The 13,490-nt window shown below is 39.9% G+C and overlaps 1 protein-coding gene across 8 annotated transcripts in view; it reads left to right on the forward strand.

The window, feature by feature from the left end:
• The window catches only part of LOC116699776 (probable cation-transporting ATPase 13A3), a 52,926-nt gene extending 39,832 nt beyond the window's left edge, over positions 1 to 13,094 (forward strand). For 4 of the 8 annotated variants that reach the window (XM_032532520.1, XM_032532521.1, XM_032532525.1 and 1 more), the window contains 7 exons: positions 2,027 to 2,099; positions 2,203 to 2,380; positions 4,209 to 4,390; positions 6,472 to 6,560; positions 7,214 to 7,294; positions 7,559 to 7,654; positions 9,610 to 13,094. In XM_032532520.1, the coding sequence (XP_032388411.1) occupies positions 2,027 to 2,099; positions 2,203 to 2,380; positions 4,209 to 4,390; positions 6,472 to 6,560; positions 7,214 to 7,294; positions 7,559 to 7,654; positions 9,610 to 9,792 (882 nt within the window). In that variant the 3' untranslated portion in view covers positions 9,793 to 13,094. Of the gene's footprint in view, positions 1 to 2,026; positions 2,100 to 2,202; positions 2,381 to 4,208; positions 4,391 to 6,471; positions 6,561 to 7,181; positions 7,295 to 7,558; positions 7,655 to 9,609 lie in introns of all 8 variants that reach the window. The other 4 variants (XR_004334499.1, XM_032532524.1, XM_032532522.1 and 1 more) reach the window with 4 other exon arrangements.
• The last annotated feature ends 396 nt before the right edge of the window (positions 13,095 to 13,490 follow it).

A 13,490-nucleotide genomic window follows, 5' to 3' on the forward strand; every position in this document is an offset into this window, starting at 1 on the left:
GAAGAATAATCTTTAGATTAACAATAGGGTTCCAAAGTCCCGCTGTGTGAGCCGCATAGCTTCACTGCCGCAGTTCCCAGCCCCCTTGGGATTGGACCTCTAAATACTATGATGATGATGATTAATCCTTAGAAAAACAAAAGGGTTCCACAGCCCTGCTGTGTGTGCCGCATAGCGGTTCCCAGCCCCCTCGGGCTTGGACCCCTAATTAGAAAGGTCTTATAGACTGGTATTGTCTATGGTATATGTCATCAGAACAATTTATAACACATCAAAATAACTAACGGCCATCCAGCTGTACTCAGCTGAGTTCACGATGACGTCATGAGTGAGGTCACGAAACCTAGAGGAGTTCATAGGAAGAACCCATGTTGAGTCTTTAAGTTCAGCTGCACAGCTCTGAAGATTGGAGTTGAGCTGGTCAGAGCTTCTGCTCCAGGCTGCTAGGGCCCAGCGGCTTTGGCAGAGACCAAGATCTGCAAAAGCAGTTGGTCTGTGTAGGCCTCCCCTGTCTAAAGGCAGAGACTTTAGAAAAGTAGGTGGGTTAAATCACCAAACCAATCAACCAAAAACAGACAGATCCCCAAACAGACCCCAACCGGTCGTGGCCGATGGCCGTCCACCGAGAATCAGATTCTGTCTGAGGCTTCTGCCCATTAAAAAAAAAAAGTTTTCTTTAACGCTGTCGCACCAAATGCATGCTTTGATGTCTTTGTAAATTATAGAGTGTGGTCTAGAACTACTCTATATGTAAAGGGTTGTGAGATAACCTTCTGTTATGATTTGACACTATGAATAAAATAGAATTGAACTGACTTAATACATTGTTTTAAAATGATGAATGCAGGTCTGTTTGTCTAAGCTTTAGGTTTTAGACGTATTTTTGCCACTTACTTTCCTGCCTAAATGGCGGCATAAACAGGAAAGTCACATGACCCCCATTGATTTCCTGTCGCAGTATATGTAAATGACATCAACTGACAGGACGTTAACAAGGGGCCAGGCTATTGCCTGGCAATGGAATTTTAGTAAAACATTTTTCTTCATAAACAACAGTTCTTAGGTTCTCCACCATTATTCCCTAATTTTTTGTGGAAGTTAAGTGACTTATTAAAAAAAAAAGGAGGAGGAAGAATAATCCTTAGAAAACAATAGGGTTCCATAGCACCGCTGTGTGAACTTCGGCTTGGACCCCTAATAATCAGTGTTGCCAACTGGGACGTTGAAGAGCGCCCTCTGGTGGACAAACTATGTAACACCAACACTCATAACATGGTTGACCGTTTTTATTTTGCTTAGAATTGATCCTCTGCCACAATATTTTTTACCAAGACAAAACAAAACAAATTGGCAGTACCAAATCTAGATTTCTTTTGGCACCTCTAGCACATTGCTCATCACCACAAGCCTGTAAACATAGAGGCCTCAGTGAAGAGAAAGGGGAGCATCGCAGCACTTGGGAGCGCTTTAAAACCTAACTCACAGAAGAAAGCAGTACTGTTTGTGATGAAGTCGGCTCGTAAAATTAAAGTCTTTCTTTTTTAAATCAAAGTTATTAAAAAATGAAATCAATCGAGATTGCGATTTTATAACGGTTAACTGTGCAGGCCCACCGAAGCGCGGCAATCCGTTGATTCCGCTGTCACTTCTACATCACCCGGATAGTTGGTCTGATTGGTTGAAGGACTAACCAATTGCGTACAGAGATATTTTACCTATACCCGTTGGTCGCGCCTCTTGTGCAGAGAAAATCCAGAGCAGACTCCCCAGACCAATGCTATTTTAGTCTTATTTAATGTACAGTCACTTTGTTTTTATTTCACTGTAAGAACGGTACTTCTTTATTTGACTCGGGTTTATGCTACTGTACACTTATCTATTTCTGCTCTTGTCCCAAAAAAACAGTGTGGGACAAACAAAGGTTTTCTTATTCTTATTCTCAATCTTAACTAGGAGTCTTATAGATTGAGTCGTTGCAGATCCATTCCTCTGCTGCTGTGTGACTGTTTCTTTTCTGATATTGTAGATTCTGAGCAACTTGGGAGACTTCCAGTTCCTCTTCATTGACATTGCCATCATTCTCATCATTGCCTTCACAAGTGAGCACCATGAAGAGCAAAACTGCTTTTACTCAATGTTTGAGTCCTGGGGCTTAGACGAAAGCAATGGAATATGATAACACACAGTGGCATGTGTCTGCAGTGAGTCTGAGCCCGGCGTGGAAGGAGCTGGTGTGGCAGCGCCCCCCGTCCAGTCTGATCTCCGGCCCGCTCCTCTTCTCCGTCCTGACCCAGATCCTCACCAGCCTGGTCTTCCAGGTCCTGGCTTTCCTCTTAGTACGACAGCAGAGCTGGTACGAGACATGGACGCCTCAGTCAGAGTGAGTGACATGTTTGAAATTAGCTCCTGCCAAGTGATGAATGAGTGAGTCACTGGTTGGTAATGGTAGATACACCGTAGGTAAATGCTATTACACATTGTTTCAGCCTGCTCTCCAGCTTTGTCTCTGCTGACATCTTTACACTCTTTCTAACAATGCTTACATATTATTCTCACTGTACACTAAGCGTAGTTCCAAATCTTTGCAGGGCTGCCCACATCTCCAATAATAAAAAAAAAAAAAATCAAATAGCAATAATGAAGTGACTCAATGTCAAACAACATCCATCTAATCCATCCAATTAGATTGTAATATATGTGTTGGCTACCCGTCAAAATTGAAAATTGTTGAGGCTTTTAATTAATGTATTAAGTAATGTTTTTAAGTTCATTAAGTTTTAACTTTAAGTTTTAAGTTTCAGCACCTTTGATGCTTTTTTTTAATTGTTTGTCACTTTTTGATGTTTAACACTACGTAACACTAACTTATTAGCTTCAGTTTTACAGTTATTTTTGGAATTTATGGTCAATAAACCTAATTATACCTAATTAGAAAAGCAGAAATTAGGAATTATTTAGGCTAAATAGTTTTGTTAAAGGATAATCACAGACTGGAATATGTCAACTTTTACTCAATATTATTTCAAAACCACTTCAATTTTTTTCCCCCCAAATGCTATAGAATTGACTAATACAGCCCAAAATTAATGAAAGTAGAGATGTGCACTTGCCAAAGAGTGTTGTGTGGAATCAATCATGTAATTTTGGTTAGTTAAAAGAACATTGATATAAAAACGGGTCAATTTGACCCAAGGACAACATGAGGGTTAAAGGGTAACTTCATTCTTTTCACCTGTGTGTAAGAGAAATTGGTCCAGTATTGATCGAGAACGCTGTGATCAGCACTGCACTGCAATGTAATCCTATAGGGCAAATCATTTTGTCCACTAAAAGCCACTGACAGGCTCCAATTGTCATTCAAAGAGTCTGACAACATTATAGAAAGGATCCCTACAGAGATAGACCTTTTTTGTTAAAGTAACATCCTAAGATCCTCTTTTATTTAAAAAAAAAAAACAGTTCCGAGATCGCTAAGCCTACCAGACTCCATTTAAATATCCAGTACTTTTGTGTATAGAGCCACCATATTTCTACATGTAAATTGGTAAAGTATGTGTTAATTTCAACCAAACCATGGTTGTGGAAGAGTGGAAAGACGAACCAATGCAGCTTTTTATAGTTTTAGTTTGTGTACTTTTTCTGATGCCAGAAATACTGTTCATTTATATAGATTCTGGTGGGTTTAGTGATAGCAATTTTGAGAATTTCTTTATGTTTAAAAACAGGATCTTACTCTTTAACAGAAAGGTCGACCACCCTAGGAATCCTTTCCATTATGTTATTAGACACTTGGGACAATGATCTGAGCCTGTCAGTGGCAAAAGCATTTGCTCATTGTAACTTCTTTCACCGCTATCGACTACAGCGATCTCGCTCAACAATGTCAACAATGTGAAAGATTGTTGTTGCCATCAGTCTCATTGGAAAATAGGGTTTAAAAAAACAAGGTTACCCTTTACAAATTAATTAACGAGTGAGGTTAGAATGCCTTGTTTTTCTTCATGTATTATCTGCCTGTACTGGCAAATGTAGTTATGTACAGTAACACATTTTATATCATATACGCTGGTCAGTAGACAGAAAGAAGAAAAAACAGCAGAGTGTACACAAAGTGTAAAGTCTGGAAACAATGACATTTTTTATGAATACAGGACTTTTCAGAGTTTTTTTTAAATGAAATGCTGCTTCTCTCTTCTCTTCTCCTGTAGTGCCTGTAATGTTTCCAGATCCAGTCCCTCTCACAGCCTGAATGTAACAAGCCCTCATGACCACAAAAACATCAGGAACTACGAGAACACCACCCTCTTCTACGTCTCCTCCTTCCAGTATCTGGCTGTGGCCATCATTTTCTCCAAGGGAAAGCCCTTCAGACAGCCAAGCTACAAGAACTGTAAGAGTGATAAAAGTCAAAGATCTGTTGAAGCCATGAATGGATGTCAGAATGATGCGGATGGAAAGAGAGTATTGCCAGCACGGAACGAGTTCCAATGTTCCAGTCACATATTATATACAATGCTGAAAAACATTCAACATTAGAACGTTAAAGATCATTTTTTTATTAATAAAGATAGAATATTAGATAGTAAGTTGACAGAGAAGTGATTGTTTTACTTAAAGTAATGGCCACACTTTTAAACACTACTAAACATGAAACAGATGAATTCAGGGTGCGATTTTGTGGAAAAGCAGAGCGGGGGGGCGGTTATCATGCACAACAAAACAAAACATACAAGAATTAAATTCCCCTTACATACAATGGATGTAGTGCCACTCTGCCGTGCATTCCAAACTACAATATCCAGTGGATATATAATGGATAAATATAATCTCAAAATGAAATGGCACAATGTGGTGTCAACATAAAACAGTGCTTTCAAGCTGGAAAGTTCACTTTTCAGTGAAAACAAAATACTTTCACTCAGGAAACGCTTGTTTGTTCCTTAAGAGTGTTTTAATCCAAACCACGATCTTTTTCCTAACCCTAACTAGTCGTTTTGTTGCCTAAACTTAACTGTTATAGCTGCATGATGCTCACTTTTTCTGGCTAAACTCCATAACCACGGCCCCTGAAAGGAACATCATCTGGCGGGGCCTGTAGCCGGATCACAGTCACCTATTGGCCGGCAAACAACTGGCGTGTGAGCCGACGTGCCGGAGCTCTTTAGTAGCAAAATACAACCAGTAACTGCTGCTCGGGTTTAATCGTTCTATCACACTACAGACTGTTCACGTTGCAGCACTTTAATGTGAAATACTTCTATTTTAGGTAAATCATATAGATAGATAGATACTTTATTCATCCCGAAGGAAATTTTATGTATGGTCTTTTGGTACAGTAGCATTGATCAGTTTGGTAGGGACACATTTTGTCCCCACCAGGGATAACAAAGAGGATTCAGCAGAGGCAGGGACATGTAGACCACAAAGGGGGACATCCCACGCAACCCTGCAAATCGCACGCTGGGGTTAGGCAACAAGAAATACTTACAATGAGTCACGTAAAACTACTAAAATGAGGACAAGTTGACTTATGGTTTCACATGGGACACAAACTCCACCTGAGTGAAAGTCCTGTGTTGTTTTCGTCCATCAGCCCGACCCGTCTTTTAAAATGGAATCTAGCGCTCTTATACTTTGCCACATCACGTCCTCGTTTGCCCTCGCAATAACGCAATTTGCCCAACTCTAAGGCCCCCTGCACACTGCCTGCATGGCTTGAGTATGTCTTTGCACACCAGAAACGTGTTGCTAGCAGTGTCTGTACACATGTATGTTTCCCATTGATAAAATCTATTGACAGGTGCAATATTTGAAAATCGATAATTATTATTATTATTTAATTTTTTTAATTGCATTTATATCTACATTTCGTCAAAACCTAGAGACTTTCAAACATCAACATATCATTTATTAAATATTTTAGTTTCAAAATGAATTCAAACAATCTTTTTTCGTATTTTATTTTTCTTGGAAACGCTTCCAACACAATTGCGTGTTGCGTGAAAAATAAACGTTGGTCCTATTATTCTAGCCTGCACGCATTTTCGGCGCAGCTCAATGACAACAGAGTGTAGTGTTTAATAACAACAGAGTGTAAATTGTAATTTCCCCATAGGGGATCAATAAAGAGGATACATTATAAAAATTATTATTATAAATTACTTTGTTCAACATTGGACATTGAGATGTGTACTGTATATGAGTGTCAGATGAGTCATTTTATTCAAAGTTGATAGAAAAGGAAATGTCATTCCTATACACTCTAAAGTGTAATTTTAAATTCAGATTTCCATTTATTTTTCTAAATCCCTTTTTTTTCTTTTTTCTTTTAATATCACTTCAATATGAGTGTGACAAACAAACGTATACAGTCACAATCTCTTCCCGTAGGTGTGTGATGTCCTTGTAAGTTGAAAATAACCTAATTGAATCTGGCTTCACTAAATTCTTTTTATATTTTACCTTCATAAGGGCCGTTCATGCTGTCCTGCATCGGTCTGTATACGTTTCTCCTCCTCATCATGCTGTATCCTGTTCCGGCCATCGACAGCTTCCTGGAGGTAAACTTGGATCTTCTCTTTTCTCCATATGTTCGTGGTTCTTGGCTGTTCTAAAAGAGAATAAACATCCTGGCTGTGGATTTGAATAGATGAAACGTCAAAGTAGAAAAAAAATCTGAAAGATGCAACTGTATCTGGAAAGTAGGGCTGCACAATACATCGTTTTTTATCTTTATCGTCATCGCGAGACAAACTGACGCAATAAACACATCACAAGACACTTGAGATTTTTTGAGTTAGTTGAAAGGAAATATCAGTAGAAAACTACACTTTAAAATGTTACCGTTGGTTTTTAAAGGTGCTTTTTATGTACAAGTCAGTGTTCAATTTGTGCAATAAAATAAAATCAGTTTAATTAGTTTGTTTTTTATTCAACAAGCAAAGTGATGTATTTTTAGCAGAATACGGAAGGCAGCAGAAATTCAGAATGTGATATTGTTTATAACGTTTTCGCATATCACATATTTTCCTCATATTGTTCAGCCCTGCTGGAAAGTTGCATGAAGTTGTGTGTGTGTTAGTTTGTGTGTGTGTGTGTGTGTGTGTGTGTGTGTGTGTGTGTGTGTGTGTGTGTGTGTGTGTGTGTGTGTGTGTGTGTGTGTGTGTGTGTGGTGCATTCAGTGCTCTCTTCCTGCTGCTCTGCCTCCACTCAGATCGTGTGTGTTCCCCCTGACTGGCGCGTTACACTGGCCATCATTGTCATAGTGAATGCGGCTGTGTCTTTCATGCTGGAGGTATGCTTTAGAGACATCACACCCTACAAGCTCCCTGTGACTGATCTCCTTTTTTTTTTAATTAGAAAATTGTGATTTGCATGCATTGATTTTTTCCCCCCCATTGAATGAAAGGCTCAGTAGTGCATCACTGCCTAATGAATGAAATCAGTGAATCATGATTTTGAAACTTCCTTTTGAGTTATTTTCTCTGTGCATTTCTGTGGCTGTAACCCAATCTTCATAACCTGCTTATTCTCAACTTCCCACCGAAATCTCCTGTAGATTTTGATCCTTGACATCATCTTGCGGAGGCTAGATTTCAGATGCAATCAGGGGCTAAATCGCCCTACAGAGCCCCCCTCTGCTGACACACTTCAGGTTGGGAAGCTTTTCTTTTCTGGTTTCACCTTTTTACAATGAGTCATGCATATATACTCTTCACTCTCCAATTCTCTTGCTTCACATTTCCTCTGATGACCTGTTACATGTTGGGACTGCTGTATAAATAATCAGTAGGGACTGAATCTAATAGAACTGAATATTAAAATGTATATTATTCAGTAGGTTATCTTTTACTCTACTACATTTCATCAGGGTTTTTGTGCTGAGTAGAATTACACCGATTCTGGTTTATCTCATGAAAAAATGAATCACTCCAATTTGCCAAAAAATAGATTAATTACATGATAATTTATGTCGGATTGCAGGGACCCAGGTTCCATTCAGCCCCAGAATATTTGTTCTGGGAGATGGGATGAATAAGCACATAATAAACTGGGTCCAAACTAGTTGAATGAGAGCAGACAGATTATTATAAGAGGATGGAGGAATGAAGGGGTGCCATCAATCCAGGAGTGGGCTTGTGAGATGACTAGGGTGGAGGCGTTTGAATAAATACTTTGCCAGGTTGGATGTCTATACTAGAAAATGAGGTTAAGTAGCTGAGCGGTCTGGAGGGCTCCTAAGAAGCTTTGTGCTGGGGGACAGACGCGTATGATGGGCTTATGGTGTTGTCATTTATACATACAGTATGTTTACTTGGTTAATGTTTTTTGACTATTTTGTTGAATGATCAGGAATATTGTAGTGATTTCTGTTTGGGTGAGGGGTGTTGACGGGGTGGTGTATTTGTTCATGTTGCGGGTTGTTTGTTTTGTATGTTGTTAAAAAATGAAAATGAAAATTGTTTAATCATAAAAAAATGAATAATGCAGGGAAGCGTTTGATATTAATGCAATATATAGATTTCAATGCTATAAATATACATAGTGCAATTAACCAGATCGTCAACGCTTCAAACTGTCTAATATTTCCTGCAAATAAAAGAAGATTCTGTGCATCATCTTGCTATGTGACTACAATTTAAAGGTGCTCTAAGCAATGTCATGCGTTTTTTAGGCTACAATAAACAGGAGTTGGTTGATCCATCACCGCGGCAGCGTTAGCACGTAGGCTACTTCCACAATGCACGTTCATAACTCAACCAACTCCTTCCTGTCGGTTATTGGCTGGAACTCTGTGTGATGGTTTGGGTGGTTTCTTTGTTTTTTTTGGGTCCTGTCTTGTCTCCTCGTGTTTGTGTCGTAGTTTCCTCCCCGGTTTTGTGTGGTAGTCTTTCTTGTGTCCCCATGTGAGTGTCGGTACGTTCTGCTTCCTGTCTTATGTTGATAGTCTGGTTTCCCGTTCTGTCTCGTCTTGCCGAGTTTTACTTTTGTCCGTCTGATTGTCCGGCCCCGCCCTAATGCGTTTCACCTGACGTATCGCCTGCTCCTCGTTACCTCTTGTATTTAACCTCTGTGTTCCCTTTGTCTCTGGTCAGATCGTTCTTGTGTCTTTGTTCCTTGCCGGGACTCTTCCTGACTGGGCCTTTTGACGTTTGTTCCTGTTCCCGTTACTCGTGTCTCCCTGTGAGTTTTCACAGCCTTTGGTTTTTGTCTCGTCTTTCTGCCTGGACCCTTTTGTATTTTTGTATTTAGCTGTTTAGTTGTTACTCCCTAATCCCTAACCCTAACCACTCTGTTATGTTTGGTGCTGCGGGTTGGCACAGGTTGTTTTTGTTGCCGTTAGTAGACCCTTGCTGTCTACAGAGACCGTGTTTTTTTACATTGTGTTCAGTGGACAGGCAGATCGTAAGGAGATGTTTGCTGTATGTGATAAAAAATGTTGTAGCCTAAAAAAACTTGTGACTTTGCTTAGAGCTTTAAATAGATTAGTTGCTTTAATTTGGTTAAAAACATTCCTGAAGAGGCTCACTCATGCATTCAGCAGAGTTACTGTGAATGCATCCATGCTGTCTCACTGCCTAGTTTCAAATGCACGTCACATGTTCCCAGGAGGCCAATGACCACTGGGGCTCGTCCTTCCTCTCCTGGTTGTTGTGTCGGAGAAGCAAGCCCCCGAGGGTGCGCTACATGTACCTGGCCCTGGAGCTGCAGGACGACGTCGACTGGCCCCCAAGACCCTCCACTGTAACCTACGCCAGCGATTCACAATCCCACACCTCTGCCCCCCTCTGACCCCTCAGTAAGCAAACTGCTGCACAGACTACACCTAAAACCTTAGCTTGAGTTGAGCTCAGAGATATGGCAGATGCTCACAGATGTGTTTGGGACGTGGAGCCTGCTGGATGCCAGCGGCCAATCTGGGAGCCTCATAAAAGGCGAGGCCTCCTACTGCAAGGACTGACTGGGAGCTGCTCATACATAAAGTTCTCTTTCATTTTGGTTAACCTCATCCGAATAGACAGAAACTTTGCACTTGTCAGACTGCTGAAACCTGAGCCAGAGGCCTCTGTTAAAGGAATAGTTCAACATTTTGAGAAATACGATCTGACTTTTGGCTCTCTTGCTGAGAGTTACATGAGAAGATTGATACCACTCTCATATCTATGCAGTACATATGAGCAGTTAGCTTAGCTCCACACAAAGACTGGAAACAGGAATACAGCTAGCCTGGCTCTGGTCCAAAGCTAAAAAAATGTCTAAAGCTCACTAATTAACACATTTTTATCTAATTTGTTTTTTTTCCATACTGACAAATTACACGTTTTGGTTTTAAGAATGGCTAAAGGTTCCATAATGTATAAAGTGAGATTTACTCAGACACTGAGCCTTTAAAGGTCCAATGTGTAGGAATTTCTCCCATCTAGCGTTGAGATCGTATATTGGAATCAACTCTCTTTTACAGCTACGGTAGCCTTCACGCTTCAAAAAGACGGTCTTTTTTTCAATTTCCTTTTTTTTTTTTCTTGGTAAAGAAGAGGGCTCCGGTTACTGAAACTTGGATTTTAAATATGTGCATGAGACAGAGTGTCAATTGGGAGAGTCGGGAATTTTCCTGGTGGGCCGGTGGGGTTTCGAGGCCGCTCCGGCCCCTGCCCGCTCCAGCCGCCGCTGTAGATTTTCTTTGTCCCACTCCGCGGCAAAATGTATTAAGATAACGTGTGGTCCTCCATGTTTCCTTCTTCAATGAAGCAACGAAACCAATTAGCAGCACTAGCTGCACCTAAGAAAACACAAAAGGCGGAGCAGTATGTCCTGTATGTCCCTTACCGGCTAACGTATTTTGAGATGGTGCATGACTACGTCATGCACTGCCTTGTAATGCCGCACAGCGTCCTGCTATGCCATGAACTACTACAAAGAACTGCTACAAACTACTAATTTTTTCTATTTTTGTTATTGCCACTCTTCATTCTAACCCCAACCGGCCCGTCAGACGCCGCCTACCAAGAGCCTGGGTCTGACCGAGGTTTCTGCCTAAAAGGAAGTTTTTCCTCGCCACTGTCGCACTGTTGCTTGCTCTGGAGGAAACTACTAGAACTGTTGGGTCCTTGTAAATTCTGGAGTGTGGTCTATCTGTATAGTGTCTTGAGATAACTCTTGTTATGAATTGATACTATAAATAAAATTGAATTGAATTGAATTGACTATGGAGAGCCTATCCCAGTTTATGCAAGCGTAAATATAAAATTTCAAGCCATTGGCAATTGGCTTTTTAACTCATTAAAAAGGAGACGTTTGTGAAGGGCAATACAGATTTAGATAATGAACAACTACAAAAGTCACACACGATACTGCCTAAAACACTGTTATCGTTAAAGGGAAGTTCTGGAGTTTATGCACCGATCCGATATCACTCAATAAAGAAAAAGAACGAAAATCTACGTTAAAGTAGTTTATCTATGTTCTTTTTCGGTTATAACTGACTGGATTTAAAAAGAAAGTTCTGTGGCATTCATTGTTTGTGTAAATTTATGTTTCACAAAAAGTTTAACCTGAGCCAGACTGACAACAGTGATAGAAATCATATCCCATCCATACAGGGATAGTAGTATACAGTTGTTAAAACATAAGATATATGGCACCCTGGTATTGGATCAGTACTTGCTTATGGCCGATACGCAAGTTCAAGTATCAGAATTGGTATCGGCAAGCAAAAAATGGTATCGGACCATCTCTGGTATGAACCCAAAACCCAAATATGAACCTAAAAGTGAGCATGATATGGGACCTTTAAGTCTCTGCTGGTTACTAGGCAGGCTAGCTATTTCCTCTGTTTCCAGTCTTTGTGCTGAGCTAAGCTAACCAGCTGCTGTCTGTAGCTTTATATTTACTGTGCAAACATAAGAGTGGTATTAAATCTTCTCAGCAAGAAAACAATTTAGTACATTTTCCAAGATGTCAAACTTTTCCTTTAAGATGACAACAGGATGTCTTACTAACTACATTGAACTTTACTGCTAAGGACGTAAAACCACAACACTGGACATTGAGAATGGTGTATAAGTGTCAGTTGAGTCTTTTCATTGTTTTGAATCGTTTTTTCGTTATCTGACCCAATATTTGAAATATCTGAAACATTGTGCGGATTCAGCTGCTGTATGCTCAGTCAGGTCCATTTAAGGCCTAAAAGCACTGGATGGAACTTTTCTCTTCACTGTGAATAAAACTTAGTGTTTCTCTAAGATCATTAGCTGCTGCAAAAAATAAATCAATAAAAACATTGTTAAAAAAACAACAAATCTAAACATTGTGAAACAGTATTAGCTCATATTGATTCACTTTTATGTGTCGAAACAAATGTAACGAACCCAGCTGGTACCGTTGGATTTCTGGGACAGAAAACATTCCACTGCTGCGTTTCTGTTTCAGAGTTGCTTCAGTTGAAATTCTTCCTGTGGAAGAGAAGCAGAAGGTCCTGTGTCACATCAAATGCCATCTGTTTTTATTGAAATTTGAATGCAAAGTTGTCAAACTAATAAAGTTTGTGTGTGTGTGTGTGTGTGTGTGTGTGTGTGTGTGTGTGTGTGTGTGTGTGTGTGTGTGTGTGTGTGTGTGTGTGTGTGTGTGTGTGTGTGGTGTGTGTGTGTGTGTGTGTGTGTGTGTGTGCGTGTGTGTGTGTGTGTGTGTGTGTGAGAGAGAATATGTTAGTTAACTAAAGAATTAAAACCATTTCTGTGTCCTTTGATTGCATTATAAAATCTTTGTTTTTTCCCCCCCAAAAAATATGACTTTCTTTTTTGAATTAAGTGTTTGCAAGGGGATAGAATGACATCGTTTAACAATACTAAGGTACCGCACTTGACTGATAGTGGTTTAATTAATTAAAGCAATTGAATAAATTGAGACAAATCAATACGACACTTGCTGCTGTGAACATGTTATAACCGTTGATTTTAACGTGTGATTTTTATATAATATTTTATGTAACTGTTGCTGTATACATATTTTTCTAGTGACGGCTAAAAAATGAAATAAAGGTAGAAAAAGGTATGGGAATTAGTCACCTGAACGTCTCCTTTATTATCATAAGAAAACAATTAAAAGGGGAAATGTTTTTAAGATTTGTAATACAGTATTTTTACTTATTTCAATAAAATGTTTCAGTGACCACTAACACATCCCCCGTGTTTGCTCTGCAGAACTCCCATTACATTTCCCAATAAATCTGTATATTAAGCCACTCTTGCGTGCTTCGTGGGGGGCTGACCTTGGTCACACTTTTTCAGCCAAGACTTACTGATCAATTATGGGCTTTCCCAGCCTCCTCGCTGCCTGGCATATGGGCGCTTAAAGGCGCGAGAGTGGAGGAGAAAGAGGGGTATCATTTCATGTGGAGATCAGGGCCTACAGGCAATGAATGGGTGGATTTAGGGGGGACTGTGAATAAGAGAAGGGGGTCTACACTTGTACCAAAAAGAAAAGAATCTCCC

Source organism: Etheostoma spectabile, chromosome 12, assembly GCF_008692095.1.
Source record: "Etheostoma spectabile isolate EspeVRDwgs_2016 chromosome 12, UIUC_Espe_1.0, whole genome shotgun sequence".
Taxonomy (NCBI): Eukaryota; Metazoa; Chordata; class Actinopteri; order Perciformes; family Percidae; genus Etheostoma; species Etheostoma spectabile.